At 44.0% G+C, this 20,122-nt stretch overlaps 2 protein-coding genes across 2 annotated transcripts in view; both read left to right on the top strand.

Moving 5' to 3' along the window:
- The first annotated feature begins 563 nt into the window (after positions 1–563).
- On the top strand, positions 564–7,848 carry LOC140301412 (uncharacterized). Its single transcript, XM_072379837.1, has 13 exons — positions 564–668; positions 773–910; positions 1,032–1,170; positions 1,255–1,585; positions 3,013–3,154; positions 3,241–3,384; positions 3,465–3,539; positions 3,715–3,773; positions 5,611–5,801; positions 5,899–6,302; positions 6,387–6,486; positions 7,368–7,569; positions 7,644–7,848. The coding sequence occupies exons 1-13, from the start codon at positions 664–666 to the stop codon at positions 7,778–7,780; spliced, it is 2,067 nt and encodes a 688-aa protein (XP_072235938.1). The 5' UTR covers positions 564–663; the 3' UTR covers positions 7,781–7,848.
- A 9,155-nt stretch (positions 7,849–17,003) lies between these two features.
- LOC140301399 (ZP domain-containing protein-like) overlaps positions 17,004–20,122 on the top strand; it is a 4,400-nt gene continuing 1,281 nt past the window's right edge. The window contains exons 1-3 of the mRNA XM_072379804.1: positions 17,004–17,195; positions 19,222–19,625; positions 19,710–19,809. Of these exons, the coding sequence (XP_072235905.1) occupies positions 17,037–17,195; positions 19,222–19,625; positions 19,710–19,809 (663 nt within the window). The 5' untranslated portion in view covers positions 17,004–17,036. The remainder of the gene's footprint in view (positions 17,196–19,221; positions 19,626–19,709; positions 19,810–20,122) is intronic.

Here is a 20,122-nt window from a genome sequence, read left to right as displayed (position 1 = left end):
GCCACTTCCTCCAGCTCTTCCGGGGGGACCCCGAGGCGTTCCCAGGCCAGCCTAGAGACATAGTCTCTCCAACTTGTCCTGGGTCTTCCCCGGGGTCTCCTCCCAGTGGGACGAGTCCGGAACACCTCACCAGGGAGGCATCCAGGGGGCATCCTAACCAGATGCCACCTCATCTGACTCCTCTCAATATGTTTTGTAACTGTTTTGGTTTATAAACCAAATTAGGCCCACTCCTCCTTGCCTTACTACGAACCCCACAGTATAACCACATGTCCAATCCACACCTTAAAATGCTGCTTAAGGGCCTGAAATAAGAATTTATTTATAAGTTTGAATTTCCACAGTTTTGTTTCTGTTTACTGGTTGTTGGATGGAGCAGATTTCTGTTTTATTCCTTTTCTATGAACCTAAAACTTAAGGTGAAGTCATGTCAGAAAACATTGATTTGGTCTTTTTCCACAGTTGGCCTTTCGCAAAAGGGAGACCTTTGATGGGTGTCAATACTCCCTCGGCTGGAGCTGTACCAACGGTAACTGTGGCTCCCTCAGCAGGCAATGGAAATCTGTAATTGATCGGAGCACCAATGCGCCACAGTACAACAACCAGTGGTGTGAGTCTGAAACAGTTGAGATAAGAACGCTCAGTAGTGACAAACCGTTTCAGATGAGGTGAGTGAATAAGAAATAATGTCACGTATGTGCTGAGTCGAGCTTTTAGAGCGCCATCGCAGACTTAAAATGAAAGTTGAGGTTCTCCTGTCTGCACGTTACAGGGCATCGAGCTGTTGCTGGGTCCCAACACGTAACTCGGTCAGTAACTGGAGGCTGAATACTCTTGTGGATTTGGGAATAAGATCAGACACCAGAGAACCAAACAGATCACCAGACATTGCCATTCTTCCCTTCATGAGGTAATTCTCTGTCTGAACTTTTGAAGTGACTTTGCTTGTTTCCCATTTTGTTTTTTCTGATGTTTCTGACTGTCTCTGACTGTTTCTGACTGTCTCTAACGCGTCTTCATGTCGGCTGAAGAGTTCCTCAGAACTGCCCACGGACTTACAAGCTGGCATCCTTCGATCCTGATGGTGACAGAGTCCGGTGCAGGTATGGGAATATGCGAGGTGTGGAGTGTGACCGATGTGACCAACCCTCAGGCTTCCACCTCGATCAGGTTAGTGGGAAAGTTGATTCATCATCAAACATAAACTAGATTGCTGCTTTGCCTCATTTAATCGTGAAATACTTACGTTGTCAGGACTCTTGCACGTTACACTACCAATACTCCCCTGCCAATCCCAGAGTTTATGGATTTGAGATGGTGGTAGAGGACTACTCGCGAGGGCACATCGATCTGTTCTACTCAGACGGATCACAGTCTCACAAACATCCACTGCTTGCAAGGAGAAAGAGGCAAGCCGTGTGGGGTCAAACAGCTTCTCCACCCAACTCAACTCAACAACCCTGGTGGTGGCAGACTACATCCACAACAAGACAGCCCACAGCCAGCAGGCCAAACCACAGCTCAAGGCAGCCGTACATCAACACTCCTCCCCTCAGTCAGCTGCCACTGCAGTTCTCTTTGCTCGGTAAGGACGATTGTTCCTGTTCTCATGAATATCTGATGAAATTATTTAATGAGTCAGGAATAAAATCAAAGAAAACCTGCTGCACGTCCTTCGGTGGGTTGAAGCTTTCATGCATGTAGCAGCAACTTAAAGGGAAACTCTGGTATCTTTAAACCTTATTTCTGGCATAAAATACGTTCATCTTCTCACCGAGAACAGTTTGGTGAAATTTGGCTTTGAAGATGTTTATGTTTATGTTTCTGTATTCAGCAGACGCTTTTATCCAGAGCGACTTAGGAGATGTTCTCTGAAAAGCTGGGTTTTCAAGAGCTTCTTGAAGATAGACAGGGACGCCCCTTTTCTGGTAGCGCTCGGTAGGTCATTCCACCATCGTGGGACGACACATGAACAGAGTTTTGTCTTGTGACATAAGCCTTTGCAAGCATTCAAGTAGATGGAGCCGTTCCATTAAGCACTTTGTAGCTAACATCAGGGACTTGAATTTGATGCGGGCGGCTAAGGGCAGCCAGAGGAGTTCAATGAACAGAGGGGGGACGTGTTCTTTTACGCTGATCGAAGACCAGACGCGCCGCCGCGTTCTGGACCATCTGCAGAGGTTTCACAGCACAGGCTGGGAAACCAGTTAGGAGAGCGTTGCTGTAGTCAAGGCGGGAGATGACCGTGGCCTGCACCAGGAGCTGGGGGGCATGTTGGGTTAGGTATGGTCTGATCTTTCTTATGTTTAGTAATGCAAAGCGGCACGAATGAGCAACCGAGGTAACGTGATCTTTGAAGGTCAGTTGGTCATCAATCATGACACCCAAGTTTCTAGCAACCTTTAATGGAGCAAGAGATAGGGATTCAGTTTGGATGCAGATGCTGTGGTGTAGGGTTGGTTTGGCTGGGAAGACCAGCAGCTCAGTTTTTGGGAAGTTAAGTTGGAGGTGATGGGCTTTCATCCATGTTGATATGTCAGAGAGACAGTCTGAGATTCGTGCTGAGATCGTGTGGTCGTCAGGTGGGAATGACAGATAGAGCTGGGTATCATCAGCATAACATTGGTATGAGAAGCCATGTGATCGGATGATCTGTCCTAATGAGTTGGTGTATATGGCAAAGAGAAGAGGTCCCAGTACTGAACCTTGGGGGACCCCTGTGGCAAGGTGGTGCGCTGCAGAAGTGTGACCAAGCCAGGATACTTTGAAAGAACGACCAGTGAGGTATTTAGCAGACACTTTTATCCAAAGCAACTTACAGGTAGGCATGGAGGGTAAGGGGGTCTTGCCTAAGGACCCCTACTGGAGTCATGCAGGGGATTTCAATTCAGGTCTCCCACATGGAAGGTGGCAATCATACCACTACACTACCCAATCCCAGAAGATATTTAGATTCCTCTAGATACTTACTTCATACTTCGTACTTTGTCTGTTTCTGTCTGTAAACTCCAGTGGACCCACCTGTTCCATCATGTCAGGAGGGCGTCTACCTGCCTAAGTTTCTGAGTCCGACACCTGCAAACGGAGCTCGCATCCAGGCGGAGGTCAACAAAGAGCTGGAGATCAGAATCAGAGCACAGGCAACGCATTCAGTGTAAGTTAGATGGAACTTAGTGAGGCCTGGTGACAGCACGACAACATCTGCTGTAATGAAGAGATCTCTGCTTTGTTTTCATGCAGACTGCAAGATCTCATCACCAGTGGCCCGACAAACATCACCATGCACAGGACCACTCACGATGAGTTCGTCATCAGGTGGACACCGATTGCAGACGACCTGGGAGATCATTATCCAATCTGCTTTGCTGTGGAATCTGCAACAGGGTGAGGTTCGGTCTCATTTCGTTTCGGACAGAATTAGTTTGAGAGTAAAACCGTGACATGACTCTTTCCATATGTTGCAGGTCAGCTATAAACAGCTATCAAACCCCTCCCCAATCCCATTCTCATTCCCATTTCCATGCAACTCCAACCTCACAGTAAGTCATTTTTTACTGTGTTCTATCAAAGGATTTGTTAAATTAACAAGAATGAAGCAGCTGAGATTTGAATTGGACACCTTTTGATTGAATGCAAGATAAAGGAAGAAGTTCAATTTGAGGAGAACTTTCAACGTTTTTTGCCTGAAATCGATGTTTGCAAACATTTTTTCAGGTCTGGCGTCTATCAGTCCGAGATGAGGTGTGTCGTGGTGGACGTCAGGAAGGAGCAAAGTGAGACTAAAGTGTATTTTCATGCAATGCAACAACACTAAAATGCCAGTTATTGGTTAAATTGGCAAAGTTGCACTTAGAAGAGCTATTTTTTTAAGCTATGAAACATTATCTCTTGAATCGTGCTGCATTTAGTCATTTTAGCCATCTTCATAAAGAGATCTATGAGGCTATAACTCTGAAAAGATGATTCCTTCTCATGTTTTTGCTGCTAAGCTTTAAAAAAAGCTATTTCTCTTTGGTGTAAACTGAACTTAAAGGAGACCTTAATGCCCTTTTCTCACAGATTGGAACACTGAAGTAACATCATGTTCAGCCTGCAGATGGTAGATGAATTAAGCTTATGTATTCAGTCATTATTCAATGGTATACTAAAATCTATGAGAAAAAAATGCTTTTACTGTTCTCAGGTCAAATGTTTGTATGCGATTAAAATGCGATTAATTTCGATTAATTTAGATTAATTAATTACAAAGCATAGTAGGAGAATAGCAGAATAGGGACGTAATTCTGTTGTCATGTATCAGCTCCATAAAACCTGTACTTCCCTGTCACTTCATTCCTCTGTGTTTTGTTTACAGTTTTGGAGACATTAGGAACCTTTTTTGTTGTGGCAGATCCCAGTTTTTCATTTAATGCAAACTCAGAATGACTTTTTCCCATTATGTCACCTTTAAAGCTGCATCAAGCAACTTTTGACTACCAGAAAGACTAAAAGATGATAAATTATCAGATAATCAATGATCTGAATATCCTGTCAGATTACCAGACTGATAAAGTCAAGATCCTCCTTGAATTTCCAACTATTAGCTACGAAATACTAGGGCCGGGCCGGGACGCGTTAATTAAGATTAATTAATTACACAAAAATGAATGTGTTAAAAAAATTAACTCATTTTAATCGCACTTATTTTTGCACCGCAGAACGTTTCTCACTGGGTGAGTTTCAGACATACCGATTGTACTGGAGCACCAACTGACGGTCATGACTTCAGACAACAACAAACCACAGTGAACAATAGTTAAACATGAACGAAGAAGTTGTTGAGTCCGGTTTAGTTGGCCCCGTGGACGGGAAATATTGTTTTAAAAACAGATGGATGGGATGGTCGGTAGCTAGTTGTGGGCTGTGCAGGCGCCCCGTGTGGAGAGGCTTCAGTCCTCACTGCTGTGGGCCCCGGTTCGAATCCCGCATCGGACGGCCTTTTACTGTGAGTCACCCCCCCCCCCCCCCCCCCCCCCCCCCCGGCTTTCTGTCTCTTTTTTAGCTGTCCTGTCCATTAAAAGGCATAACTTTTTTTTTTTTAAAACCAGACAGATGGATGGAAGCGTCGATAGGGGCATGGTTGGTTAAGTACCACCTTGAAAAAAATAAACAATGTTTTGTTGCTTAAGCTTATGTATTCAGTCATTATTCAATGGTATACTAAAAGGTACTGTCTCCAGTAGGGGTCCTTAGGCAAGACCCCCTTACACTATATGTAAATGCTTTTACTGTTCTCAGGTCAAATATTTGTATGCGATTAAAATGCGATTAAAAATGCGATTAATTTAGATTAATTAATTACAAAGCCTCTAATTAATTAGATTAATTTTTTTAATCCAGTCCTGGCCCTACTAAATACATTTACTTTTTTCACATTTACGTTTTTCATAGTCTAAATATTGGTTGATGAAGGTTTAATTGCAATTTATTTAGTATAATTTGCACAATTTTCAGTTGTGAATCTCTGATCAGATTATCTGAAAGTCAGAGCCATAACTGTGACACATCATTTCCTAACATCAGCAGTAGGATGTGTTTTCAAAGGTTTAAAGTAAGTGTTTCTTGTTCCAGTCAAAGCCAAAGTGACCTGCAGTGAATCCACCATGACAGTGGAGGTGGACAAATCTTCCTTCTTTGGACTCCAAGAGGACCATCTTCGCCTCAGTGACTCCACCAACACGGCCTGCAGCCTGGAGAGATACTCCAACAGCACCCACATCATCGGTGTCATCCCCCTCAACGCTTGTGGCACTCAGATCGAGGTAACCAGCAGTAATTTGTTCCATCACAAACACATTTCTGTCAGTTATTTATCAATCAGCAGTAAAAGGACCGAATACATGACCATTCACTCTGCAGGAAGACGACGACAACCTCATTTTTAAGAATGAAATCACCACAGTGCAGGACGACAGCAGCGCGCTGATCACCAGGAAGCACCTGGTGGAGGCTCGGTTCTACTGCCAGTACCCCAAAAAGGGGAACGTGACCCTGGGCTTCACAGCGCACAGGAAGAACGTCACAGTGTGGGAGAAAGGCTTCGGCACCTTCACCTACCAGTTTGAGTTCTACCCCGACAGCCAGTTCAGAACCAGGATTGATCCAAACTCCTACCCTCTGGAGTACGACATTGGCAGCAGGATCCACATGCAGATTGAAGCCTCGTCTTCGGTCAACAACACCGAGATGTTCGTGGAGTCCTGCACCGCTGCACCGTACGACAACCCCAACTACCACCCAACCTACTCCATCATTGAGAACGGGTAGGCAGGAGACACTCAGGTGGAAATAAAGGCCGAACAGAGGTAACAGAGTTTGACTGTGGACCTTTTGTTTCTCTCTGACAGCTGCACAGTGGACCCGACTGTTCAGATCTACTCTCCCTCCGATGACAAACAGTTCAAGTTCAGCATGGAGGCCTTCAAGTTCATCGGCTTGCATGACCAGGTGAGGACTCTTCATTCTGTCCGTGTATGTGTGCCATTCAAAAGTTTCCATTTTATTTGATAAATTTGATAGTGACACAGCGATTCAGTCTCAGACTTTCATAAGGCATCAAACAGCCCATGAAAAGAAATAACTGAATACATAGACATCAAAAATCCTTGATAAGATTCTTTAAAGTGGATTCATTCCGGAATGAATGGATGAATGTGTGCTATAGCTCTGTTAGCTCATAGCTGCTGTTATGTGGCTACTTGCAGCTATAGGAGAGCTAACGGAGGGATTTCTACACAGGCACTCTACTGGGACCACTTCATCCACACGCCCCCCTGCAGCACAGTTTATTCACTCCGTGCTCTGTGACAGTCGGCTAACTTCACACAGAGTTTGCTGCTGATAGTTTTGTGCAACATGGCAGGATATTTATCAGATTTTGACAACGTGAACGACGACTTTGAGTAAGATGGACGTTCTTACCGGGGTGTAAGAGCTATAGTACACGTTCATTCATTCATTCTTCTTAAAGTATTGGTGAAATAAAGACAGATAATGCCTTATTTAGAGGCTGCATCGTCTTTGGCTCGTTCACTCTGTTATATGGATCTCCATCTATATATATACGATCGTGAGTTATCTAAATAGCTTCCGAAGGATGCCGACTTTCACCAAACTGTTCTCGGTGAGTAGATAAATGTATTTCATGCCAGAAATAAGGTCCAGGTTTAAAAATACTGGAGCTGCCCTTTAATCACGTCAGCAGGTGGTATTGAGGCTGATTGGGATGTTGAGACAAAGCTTTGAGGACGTTTCACTGCAGTTCTGACAATTGTCCACTAGAGGGAGTAAGTCGCAGCTGTAATGCTGCTGTGTGTTTCTGTCCTCAGGTGTACATCAGCTGCTCAGTCATGATGTGTGAAGCAGGGAACCCCAACACCAGGTGCGCACAGGGATGCCTGAACTCCACCTGGTTCAACGGTCACAACCACCGCCACCGTAAGAGAGAGGCTGTCATTCAGAGCGCAAAGCACCTCGTTTCCCAGGGTCCCCTGCGCCTGAGGCGGTCAGCAGACAGCAGCGGAGGCTCAGGTATGGAAGCAGTGTTTTCTGAGTCCCGGTTCAGGTGTGGACAGTGCTAAATCAGGGCTGTGTCTCTCTTCCAGTGGTGAACCTGAACCTGAACCTGGTTTTCATGGCCGGATGTCTTCTTGCTGCTGTTGGGATGATCTGCGGCGTGATCATGTACAAAACCAAAACGTCCCGGGTCAAATACCAGCCTCTGCCCTCCTGTGAGAGTTAAACCTGCAGCGAGCGCCAGCTGATTGCATTAACCCGCTTTGATTGTACCGGTGTCAGATTTTGGGTTTTTTGTGTTTCTTTAAAGTAATTAATGCCTTTTTTTTTAACATCTGGAAGAATTAAAAATGCAGCTGTGTTCAGTTAAGCTAAAGGAGGAAATATTCCAGTGGGGAAAAATTTGAACAACTCAGGAAGGAGGATCATCTGGTACTGCAGCTGCTGGGTGTCCGTCCAGTCATGTAGCTTTAAATATGATTTGGGAAATGAGAAGAAATTTAAAAAAAAAAAGCTTTCCTGATCGATGGCTGTGTTTTAGCCAGTTATAATCAATACTCTGCAGCTTCAAAGGGACGAACATAAATCAGTTATTTTCTTTATGATTCAGTATTTGTTTGTTATTTTCTGTCAAACTGTGTGTGTTCAGGTGGACTTCTTGTTTCTTAATGGCTCAATAAAAAAATTAATTTTGCGTTGGTCCTTGACTACCTTTAACCTTTTACACAGTTTTTGTTTTTACTTTAATTCATACTGTTTACACAGGAAGCAGCTCTTTCATAGGAAGTTCGTAGGCGTGTTCTCAGTTTTGATTGGATAATGAATGGGATTAAATTAAGAAATGATTAGTTATGGGTGCCAATGCCAAAGGCAGGGCACACATATTACTATTGTGAATACTTATTATTTTTCCGTTTCCGTCACGTTTTTCGGCGCGCTACTCGTCCCGCAGCGAAGGTCCGACTAAAATAAAAAACACATCGCTGCGTGCGCGCCGATGGGCAGAAGTGTGCTTGTATTTATCTCTCTCATTACTTGAAAGGAATAGCGGATAAATGGAAAAAAGCGGGAAAATTGTCAATGGGAAAATTAATGGAGAAGGCCTAAAAGAGCCTCGAAGAGCCCCAAACTGCCTCACATTGGAGGCCTCGTAACTCAGCCATACAGCGTCACAAACACACATCATTCAAAGTTTGTGTGTGACAGGAAAGACTCAGCTATAACTGTGGTAAAGGGCTTGTTAATAGCTTATACAGCTTTGACACAACGGCAGTTTACGTTTTAGGTGTCCAGAGGAGGTTGTCTCATGTCGGTTACACTGTAACTGTCACTCTAAAAATCTTTTAAAAAGAATTTCTCGAACAAATGCCTCTGACGTCCAAAATATCTGCCTGATCTGGATAAATTATATATCAAAACGTAGGTATTTTAGTTCTCTTTCACCCAATGTGACTGTCATTGAGCTGGGCCTCACAGATTTCTCACAAATCCCCTCTGAGTGCAGAGAGGGAACATTGCATCCCATTATAAAACAGCCGAGCCCTGAAATCAGTCGGAAAACTCATTTTAAAACTGCCATAATAAAGGAGCCACGGGGGGTAGAAGAATAAAAATTACACCGCTGGCTTCCCATGTCCCTTCTGGCGCTCACAGTGAAAGAATTATTCGGATCCGACTTCTACTTTTCGAATAGCGAAAGTCTGTTCCAGACTTGTGCCTCAATATGAAAACCCCATGATTTTAAGGGCATAAAGTGAGGTGCAGATTTGACAGTTGACAGTTGGTAGTCACAGCTGTTGCCCATAGCAACTAATGCTGACCACACCCAAGATGGCTGCCCTGTTCTATCACAGCTGATGAAGCCAGAGCCAAGATGGCGGATGAGGGCAGAGCCAAGATGGCTGATGAGGGCAGAGCCAAGATGGCTGATGAGGGCAGAGCCAAGATGGCTTATGAAGGCAGAGTAAACATAGCAGCAGAAGGGAAGCAGGAGGGCAGCAGCAGGGCAGTGGGAGGGCAGCATAAGGGCAGCAGCAGGGCAGCAGAAGGGCAGGAGCAGGGCAGCAGAAGGGCAGCAGAAGGGCAGCATTAGGGCAGCAGAAGGGCAGGAGCAGGGCAGGAGCAGGACAGCAGCAGGGCAGCAGAAGGGCAGGAAGAGGGCAGCAGAAGGGCAGCAGAAGGGCAGCATTAGGGCAGCAGAAGGGCAGGAGCAGGGCAGGAGCAGGACAGCAGCAGGGCAGCAGCAGGGCAGCCAACATGGTTAAACAGCTTCATGCCAGCTGATCATGAGACAAATGCGCGCGACAGCGCGCACTCACTCATAAATTTTCATTAATCTGAACAGATTAACAGGTTCATGCCAGCCCCTGATGAGACAAATGCGCGCGATAGCGCGCACTAACTCATATGTTTTCCATTATTCAGAACAGATTAACAGCTTCATGGCAGCCCCTGACGACACAAATGCGCGCGATAGCGCGCATTCACTCATATGTTTTCCATGATTCTAAAGCTCATGACCTTTGGGCCACATCTGGCTTATGCAACACAAGCCAGTGCCATAAATGCAAAAAGTATCCCAGATTAAGCCCAAATGTGTCTTCAGTCTGGTTTATTGGACTGCAGAGACAGTTTTCGTGTTCGTTATTTTTTATGTTTCTGTTGCCGATCCCTTTCTTTACGTACAACATGTGCTGCTTATCAAGCTGCAGTCTGTCTACGTCAGCACAAATCTCAAGAGTTTGTTTTTCTCATTAACTGAAAGTGGAACATTAATTTGATTAATCAGTTTTTGGTGTTAAGGTCACAATAGGTTCCTTCTTTGCTCTTTTTCTTTTGATGACGTGGGCTGAGTTGCATTGTTTGAGTTCATAGCTTGTTGACCCCGACAGATGAAAAGGCTTTTTTTTCTCCTGTTTGATTTCCTGCAATTGAACTAGTAAGCAAATAGAAACATTAAATTGTTTTGTGGTTATTATCAATTCAAATGAGGTCAAGCTTCAAAGAACACACATTAATGTATGTCGTATGTGGGACTTAAGAGAAACAAAGAAATAGAAACTAACATACCTCTGCCCTGTTTAAACAATGGGGAAATGTTAAGAAAGGTGTGCTGATGTACAGTACTGTACAAAAGGGTTGATCCAGCCCTCATTTCTTCAGATTTTCCTTCCAAGCAGACAGAATTCATCAATAGTTTTCCAGCTTTCTGAATGTCTTTCAAATTATTTCTTTGGACATTTTCTGCTTTTTCGCTCATTTTCAGTCCAGTCTTTGTACCTGATGTGTTTATAAACCACTAAACTCTGACCTATGAACCATTCAGGCAGAAAGAAGCCTCCTAACTCAAGGGATGAACCAGTGTTGTGTCGACACATAACAGACAACTTAGCAGAGAAGCCATTTTGAATTGGATCTTTAGGCACTTTGTTACTAGCAGCCTGTCACAAAGACACATCATTTGTTCCCATTTCTTTAGTTGCATCTATGAAAAACAGCAAAGATAACACAGTTTGACAGACAGAAAATAGGATTTCTGCAGCAACAAGGTGATTCCCAAAGAGCTATTAGCTGAAAACTTGGCATGTTTCAGCATGGTGTGCAGTGTGTCCTTAAAACATTTGAGGAAACTGGACAAGTGGAGGACAAAAGAAGAAGTGTCAGGCCTAAAAAACTATCTCCAGCAGATGAACAGGATCTGAAAGTGATGTCCTTAAGAAAGAGGAAAAAATCCAGCAAAGACCTGACAGGACCTGAGAGATGCATCTGGACCTTCAGTTGATCCATCTACTGTTGGCCCAAGCCTCATCAGAAATGGGCTCCATGGAAGGGTGGCTGTCAAGAAGCCGTTCTTAAGGAAGGGAAACAGGGAGAAAAGGCTGAGCTGTGCCAAATGACACAAGAAGTGGACTGAAAATCAGTGCCAACAGGTCTTATGGAGGGATGAATCCTCCCCAGAGCCCGGACCTCAACATTATTGAAGCAGTGTGGGATCATCTGACAGAGAACGGAACAAAAGGCAGCCCACATCCAAAGAAGAGCTTTGGGATGTCCTTCAAGAAGCCTGGAGAACTATTCCTGAAGACTCCTTAAAGAAATGACAGAAAGCTGGTCTCAGAGGGTTCAGGCTGTGTTGGAGAATAAAGGAGCTCAGACCAGAGATTCACTTTAAAGCTGCTGAGAACTGAACAAACTCAGATTCTGCCTCAGATTGTGGATTTATATTTAGGTGTTTTCATGAATTTCTCATCTATATCCTTTTTTCCAGGCAATATACACAGAAATTAGACCTTTGCATATTACTGTATCTGCATGACAGCAAAGGTAACAAACGTTTACCACCAAAAAGAGTTAAAACCTTTTTTATTAAGTCGTTTGTGCATTCATGTGATTTGAGAACAGATTGCAGCATTACTGTGAAAAGTACTGAACATTGTGCTGAGGCAGGTTTTTCCCAACAAAGGTGATAAAACTGAAAAAAGTTCACAAAAGGCCTTTACAGTAAAAAGTATTTTCAACCTGTTTGTTAACTCAAACCAGTTCTGCAGCTGCTTTATTGACCTCAAACACTGAGTACATGCCAATAAATCCCAGCTCAAGTGCCTCCGCCTCCCCGGACAGGTGTATATAAGATGCTGCGGGGGGTGTGAGCAGCATCTCAGAAGACAGAGGTGAATCTGGAGCATCAGGATGGCTTCCTCAGTGCTGCTCCTCCTTCAGCTGGTCCTGCTGGTGTCGCTGGTGTCGGCATCTCATTTCTTTGGTGGAACCACAACCTTCACCTACAAAGGAAGAAACCCCGATGGATCGTTTCAGGTGAGATTTATTTCCCCGCGGTGTGTGTTTGATGCAGCTTTCTTCTTGTCACTTTTACAAACATTACAGTATTTTTCTAATCATTTAGAGAGAAAATGTACATTTATGTCTCTTTTTACTACTTTTTCCTCCTCTTTTACTTCACTTTTTGTCTTTTTTTTGTTTTAGCTTGTCTAAATTACTTTACTTCATTCTTCTTGAAAATTTGATTTCTTGCATAGGAATTAGAGTTAGAGTCTTAGAAAGCAAATAAGCTGCTTTGCATATCCTCTGTTTCCTGATCATGTCGCTTTAAAATACTGGAAAACTTATGATTATGTGACTCAGTCTGCCACCAACTCCTGGTACAGCCCATGGTTACCTCTCGCCTCACAGTGAAACCTTGACCTCCACAGTCTACCCATGGCTGCCTGAATCATATTCAGATGACTAATGCTGCCTGCAGAGTGACGCCTGGGTCTGCAGCCAGCCATTTAAGCTCCTTCTGTACCACTGTGTTCCTCTGAGGAACGTGGTCTTGTTCTGCCAGCCCGATGCACACGGCAGGCTCAGTCCAAACGGTTCTCATCTGTGGTTCCACATTGGTGGAAATGCTCAGTCCTGTGGACCAGATTTCTGACTGCACTGAAGCTCAAATGTTGTTTCTCATTTGTAAGTCTGCTAAATGACTAGATGTTTGCAAAAATGGGAGCTTTGGAAAAGAAAAATGGCAGTGAAAACTAAAATACTCTCTGGAGAACACGTCCCCCCTCTGTTCATTGAGCTCCTCTGGCTGCCCTTAGCCGCCCGCATCAGATTCAAGTCCCTGATGTTAGCTACAAAGACCTTAATGGAACGGCTCCCATCTACTTGAATGCTCCTGCAAAGGCTTCTGTCCCAACTGGGTCCCTCCGTTGGTCCCAGGATTGTCGTCTAGCAGCTCCTACACCACGCCTAAGACAATCCAAACTCTGTTCATGTGTCGTCCCACGATGGTGGAATGACCTACCGAGTGCTACCAGAACAGGGGCGTCCCTGTCTATCTTCAGGAAGCTCCTGAAAACCCAGCTCTTCAGAGAGCATCTCCTATCCCAGCACTTACCTTGTACTTCCCTCCCCCCTCTATCTCTGCACTTCCTTCTATGCCTGCACCCTATCTCTACTCTGTCCCCTCTGACAGAGTCGGACTCCTGGGTTCCTTCTATGTAGCTTATTGTTAGCTTTTTATAAAGCTGTTATATCTTCATTTGTGAGTCGCTTTGGATAAAAGCGTCTGCTAAATGCAGAAAATAACATAACATTAATGTTTTTCTTGGCTCAAACTGGAGGGGGGTGTGTAACTGTTTTGGTTTACAAACCAAATTAGGCTCACTCCTCCTTGCCTTGCTACGAACCCCACAGTATAACCACATGTCCAATCCACACCTTAAAATGCTGCTTAAGGGCCTGAAATAAGAATTTATTTATAAGTTTGAATTTCCACAGTTTTGTTTCTGTTTACTGGTTGTTGGATGGAGCAGATTTCTGTTTTATTCCTTTTCTATGAACCTAAAACTTGAAGTGAAGTCATGTCAGAAAACTGTACTCTGCCCCCACATTGATTTGATCTTTTTCCACAGTTGGCCTTTCGCAAAAGGTCGACCTATGATGAGTGTCAATACTCCCTCCCTTGGACCTGTGCCAACGGTGACTGCGGCTCCCTCAGCAGGCGTTGGAAAACTGTAACTGACTCGAGCACCAATGCACCACAGGACACCAACCAGTGGTGTGAGTCTGAAATAATTGAGATAAGAACGCTCAGTAGTGACAAACCGTTTCGGATGAGGTGAGTGAATGAGAAATAATGTCACGTATGTGCTGAGTCGAGCTTTTAGAGCGCCATCGCACACTTAAAATGAAAGCTGAGGTTCTCCTGTCTGCATGTTACAGGGTACCGAGCTGTTGCTGGGTCCCAACACGTAACTCAATCAGAACCTTGAGGCTGAATACTCTTGTGGATTTGGGAATAAGATCAGACACCAGAGAACCAAACAGATCACCAGACATTGCCATTCTTCCCTTCATGAGGTAATTCTCTGTCTGAACTTTTGAAGTGACTTTGCTTGTTTCCCATTTTGTTTTTTTCTGATGTTTCTGACTGTTTCTGACACGTCTTTATGTCTGCTGAAGAGTTCCTCAGAACTGCCCACGGACTTACAAGCTGCCATCCTTCGATCCTGATGGTGACAGAGTCCGGTGCAGGTATGGGAATTTACGAGAGGAGGAGTGTGGCGGATGCAACCCACCCTCAGGCTTCCACCTCGATCAGGTTAGTGGGAAAGTTGATTTATAGTCAAACATAAACCAGATTGCTGCTTTGCCTCATTTAATCGTGAAATACTTACGTTGTCAGGACTCTTGCATGTTACACTACCAATACTCCCCTGCCGATCCCAGAGTTTATGGATTTGAGATGGTGGTAGAGGACTACTCGCGAGGGCACATCGATCTGTTCTACTCAGACGGATCACAGTCTCACAAACATCCACTGCTTGCAAGGAGAAAGAGGCAAGCCCTGTGGGGTCAAACCGCTTCTCCACCCAACTCAACTCAACAACCCTGGTGGTGGCAGACTACATCCACAACAAGACAGCCCACAGCCAGCAGGCCAAACCACAGCTCAAGGCAGCCGTACGTCAACACTCCTCCCCTCAGTAAACTGCCACTGCAGTTCTCTGTACTCGGTAAGGACGATTGTTCCTGTTCTCATGAATATCTGATGAAATTATTTAATGAGTCAGGAATAAAAGCAAAGAAAACCTGCTGCACGTCCTTCGGTGGGTTGAAGCTTTCATGCATGTAGCAGCAACTTAAAGGGGAGCTCCGGTATTTTTAAACCTGGACCTTATTTCTGGCATGAAATACGTTCATCTACTCACCGAGAACAGTTTGGTGAAAGTCGGCGTCCTTCTGAAGATATTTAGATAACTGAAGATCCATATAACGGAGTGAACGGGGCTTAGAGGATGCAGCCTCTAAATAAGGCATTATCTGTCTTTATTTCACTAATACTTTAAGAAGAATGAATGAATGAACGTGTGCTATAGCTCTGTTAGCTCATAGCTGCTGTTATGTGGCTACTTGCAGCTATAGGACAGCTAACGGAGGGATTTCTACACAGGCACTCTACTGGGACCACTTCATCCACACGCCCCCCTGAAGCACAGTTTATTCACTCCGTGCTCTGTGACAGTCGGCTAACTTCACACAGAGTTTGCTGCTGATAGTTTTGTGCAACATGGCAGGATATTTATCAGATTTTGACGACGACTTTGAGTAAGATGGACGTTCTTAGATACTGACTTCAGCATGTTTCTGTCTGTAAACTCCAGTGGACCCACCTGTTCCATCGTGTCAGGAGGGCGTCTACCTGCCTAAGTTTCTGAGTCCGACACCTGCAAACGGAGCTCGCATCCAGGCGGAGGTCAACAAAGAGCTGGAGATCAGAATCAGAGCACAGGCGACGCATTCAATGTAAGTTAGATGGAACTTAGTGAGGCCTGGTGACAGCACGACAACATCTGCTGTAATGAAGAGATCTCTGCTTTGTTTTCATGCAGACTGCAAGATCTCATCATCAGTGTCCCGACAAACATGACCATGCACAGGACCACTCACGATGAGTTCGTCCTCAGGTGGACACCGCTGGCACACGACCTGGGAAATCATTATCCAATCTGCTTTGCTTTGGAATCTGTAACAGGGTGAGGTTTGGTCTCATTTAATTTCGGACAGAATTAGTTTGAGTATAAAACCGTGACATGACTCTTTCCATATGTTGCAGGTCAGCTACAAACAGCTATCAAACCTCTCCCCAATCCCATTCGAATTCCCATTTCAATGCAACTCCAACCTCACAGTAAGTCACTTTTACTGAGTTCTATCAAAGGATTTGGTCAAAAAGCCAAGATTTAAACTTTACAGATTGACCAAAGAGTAGAAAGAGGTAAGTTCGGTTTGAGAAGAGCCTTCAGTTTTTGTTTCAAAGAGGAATTTTGATCTGTTGAATCGTGTTTCATGTGCCTGAAGTTTATGAAATCTTATTTCAGGTCTGCCGTCTATCAATCTGAGATGAGGTGCGTTTATGTGCACATCAGTAAGGAGCAAAGTGAGTCTGAAGTTTATCTTCTTGTTACATATTTCAGTGTAAAGGTTCACAGATCAGTTTCATTGGTACCATCGTACAACATTTGGTCAGTTTTAGCTCTGCTGTCACAACTTAAAACTACATTATGTCACTTGCAGCACTAGAGGGCAGAAAGTCTCTGAAACTCAAACCTGATAAACCATCAGATTTAACACTGGCCTGAATCTCTGATCAAGGTTTAAATCAAATACGATTAAAAATGCGATTAATTTCGATTAATTAATTACAAAGCCTCTAATTAATTAGATTAATTTTTTTAATCGAGTCCTGGCCCTACTTTACTTTTTTCACATTTACGTTTTTCATAGTCTAAATATTGGTTGATGAAGGTTTAATTGCAATTTATTTAGTATAATTTCCTCTGATGTCATCAAACCAATCAAACCTGATAAACCATCAGATTTAACACAGGCCTGAATCTCTGATCAAGGTTTAAATCAAAGGTTTAAAGTATGTGTTTCTTGTTCCAGTCAAAGCCAAAGTGACCTGCAGTGAATCCACCATGACAGTGGAGGTGGACAAATCTTCCTTCTTTGGACTCCAAGAGGATCATCTTCGCCTCAGTGACTCTAGTAACACGGCCTGCAGCCTGGAGAGATACTCCAACAGCACCCACATCATCGGTGTCATCCCCCTCAACGCTTGTGGCACTCAGATCGAGGTAACCAGCAGTCATTTGTTCCATCACAAACACATTTCTGTCAGTTATTTATCAATCAGCAGTAAGGCTGCAACTAACGACTATTTTAATAGTCGATTAGTCACCGACTATTGAAACGATTCATGGACTAATCAGATAATTATTATTTTTTTCTTAAATTTAGCATGCAGTTGCTTTAATTATGTGGCAAATGATAATAAACACAAGAAAGATGAAAAATGCATATTTTATTCAACTTTGCTGCTGATTCATACAAAAAGTAAATAAAAATGTCCGATCTAAAATCAGTTATTATACGGGTGGCAACACCCATTCCGAAATCCCGCCATTCCGACAAGGCTTTCTGTATAAGGAAATGTGCGTTACTCAACAGGTGAGTCCCTTCTTTCTGTTCATGCAATTTATATGTTTAAAACATGTTTACAGATAAGCGTTATTAAAAACACAAAGTCTCAGCACCTGGAGGAGGAGAAGCAGACCGCGGTGGTTTTCAATCACACACTCCAATGCCTACTTCCGAAAATTTAATCCAGGAAAAAAAGGCTTACAAACATGGACCAAAACGGCTCCATAACACGCACAAAAATCCAAAAGAAACGAAAGTTAACTAAAAGAAAGCAAATAAACAGCATGAAGTGGTCAAAATTGGTTTTACGCATGCCTCTGTGCGTCTGGCACATGCGTCTTCGGGCTCTCCCACGTTGGTTTGTGGATGAAAGCTCTATGTTCAGCTGTAATGCCATGTAAAAACAATCTCTACATGACATCTACTCCCAGGTGTGGCCAGTTAGGTCCTTAAGATATCAACAGGCTGTATAAAACCTTGCGGAACGGCTGTGTGTTTGTGCCAAATGCGCAAAACCCATCCGCGCTTCCCAAAATTGGAGCGACTACTCATAAATCACGTTTTACTGCACTTTGTTGTGTTTTATACGTTCTATGCTGTCATTTCTCTCTTCTCCTATTGGCAAGGCAAGGCAGAGTGCTCGCAACTGTGTCCTGTGCAGTAGCCGTGATATCTGTAATTGCAATTATTACTTTTGCATATGATGACAGCGTCCAAAAGACGCACGGGCTCTGTGGAGAGCTCCGCTCCAGCTGGCTGCTGTGACAGCTCACTGACACTGTATTTCTGCTTAATCAGTTTCAGTCTGGCCAGTGTTACATTAATATCTGTATTTTTATATTTGAAATTCAGGGGATTTTGATAATAGATTATTAAAGTTTGTTTGCGAGGCTGTGGCCTCTGCATGTGCAGAGCTTGTGCGCCAAACTTTAGGGCGGATTTGCGCCGGCATATCATTAGTTCAAAATGTTTTGGGTAAAAAAATAGGCTATTAAAAGGATCTGTCGGAATGGCGGTATGTTAAAAAAAAAAAAAACATACCGCCATTCCGACCATAGGAGGAAAAAAGTGTCGGAATGACGGTACGTTTGATAAAAACTAAGATGTCGGAATGGCAGCATGTAACCTATTATACTGACTCAGTGGGGGCAGCTGCCTCTTCTGCAGAAAGGGCTCCATGGTGGCTTCTTCTTCGGACTGCATGCATTTAATTTAAAAATATTTGTCAGGCGTAACATTAAAGCGGAAAAACGCTTATAAAATGTACACCAAAACCATAAGGTATTGGCCTGGATGTTACCTGAATCTTACCGAGGCGAGTCAGACTCTGCCCGCCTGCTTTCTCTTTAAATGTTCGTGCACCACCGAGGTGCTGCCGTCATACTTAAGGTCTGCTTTACAAACCTTGCAAGTAATCATTTTTATTCGCTGTTTCCAGGCTAAAATGCTCCCAAACTTTAGAAGTTTTGGTACATGTAGCTAATGTGTTGGACGCAGCCATTACCGCGAAACGCTGTTGCGCATGTGCGACTCTCCGCAGAGATTGTAATTAAATGCGATGTCTCACTCTGTTGGAAAAACACGTCTGGCGACAATAGTCGACTATTTCTATTATCGATTTTTGTCGACGAATCGTTGCAGCCATAATGAGAACCGAATACATGACCATTCACTCTGCAGGAAGACGACGACAACCTCATTTTTAAGAATGAAATCACCACAGTGCAGGACGACAGCAGCGCGCTGATCACCAGGAAGCACCTGGTGGAGGCTCGGTTCTACTGCCAGTACCCCAAAAAGGGGAACGTGACCCTGGGCTTCACAGCGCACAGGAAGAACGTCACAGTGTGGGAGAAAGGCTTCGGCACCTTCACCTACCAGTTTGAGTTCTACCCCGACAGCCAGTTCAGAACCAGGATTGATCCAAACTCCTACCCTCTGGAGTATGACATTGGCAGCAGGATTCACATGCAGATTGAAGCCTCGTCTTCAGTCAACAACACCGAGATGTTCGTGGAGTCCTGCACAGCTGCACCGTACGACAACCCCAACTACCACCCGACCTACTCCATCATTGAGAACGGGTAGGCAGGAGACTCTCAGGTGGAAATAAAGGCCGAACAGAGCTAACAGAGCTTGACTGTGGACCTTTTGTTTCTCTCTGACAGCTGCACAGTGGACCCGACTGTTCAGATCTACTCTCCCTCCGACGACAAACAGTTCAAGTTCAGCATGGAGGCCTTCAAGTTCATCGGCTTACATGACCAGGTGAGGACTCTTTATTCTGTGTGTATGTGCAATTCAAAAGTTTCCATTTGACAGATGCAAGTTATGTCAAATTATGTTAAAAAAGGTTGAATTTCGGCACATTGTCCTGTTCTATTAGAACGGCTTTCATAAGGCATCAAATAACCAATAAAATGCAGATGATTGAAACTTTAGTAACTGATCCAGAGGGATAAAAATCCTGGAAAGGTTGTTTTTCGTGGATTTCACAATTACAACTTCATTGGGTACAGCACATGCAGCTTTAATTAATTTAATTTGTAGTTTGATCATAACAGCACGACCAAATGTTCAT

This window comes from Leuresthes tenuis, unplaced genomic scaffold, assembly GCF_036924035.1.
Source record: "Leuresthes tenuis unplaced genomic scaffold, fLeuTen1.0.hap1 SCAF_2, whole genome shotgun sequence".
NCBI lineage: Eukaryota > Metazoa > Chordata > Actinopteri > Atheriniformes > Atherinopsidae > Leuresthes > Leuresthes tenuis.
Note: the sequence above shows the minus strand (reverse complement) of the source record. Positions and strands in the feature narration are given on the sequence as shown.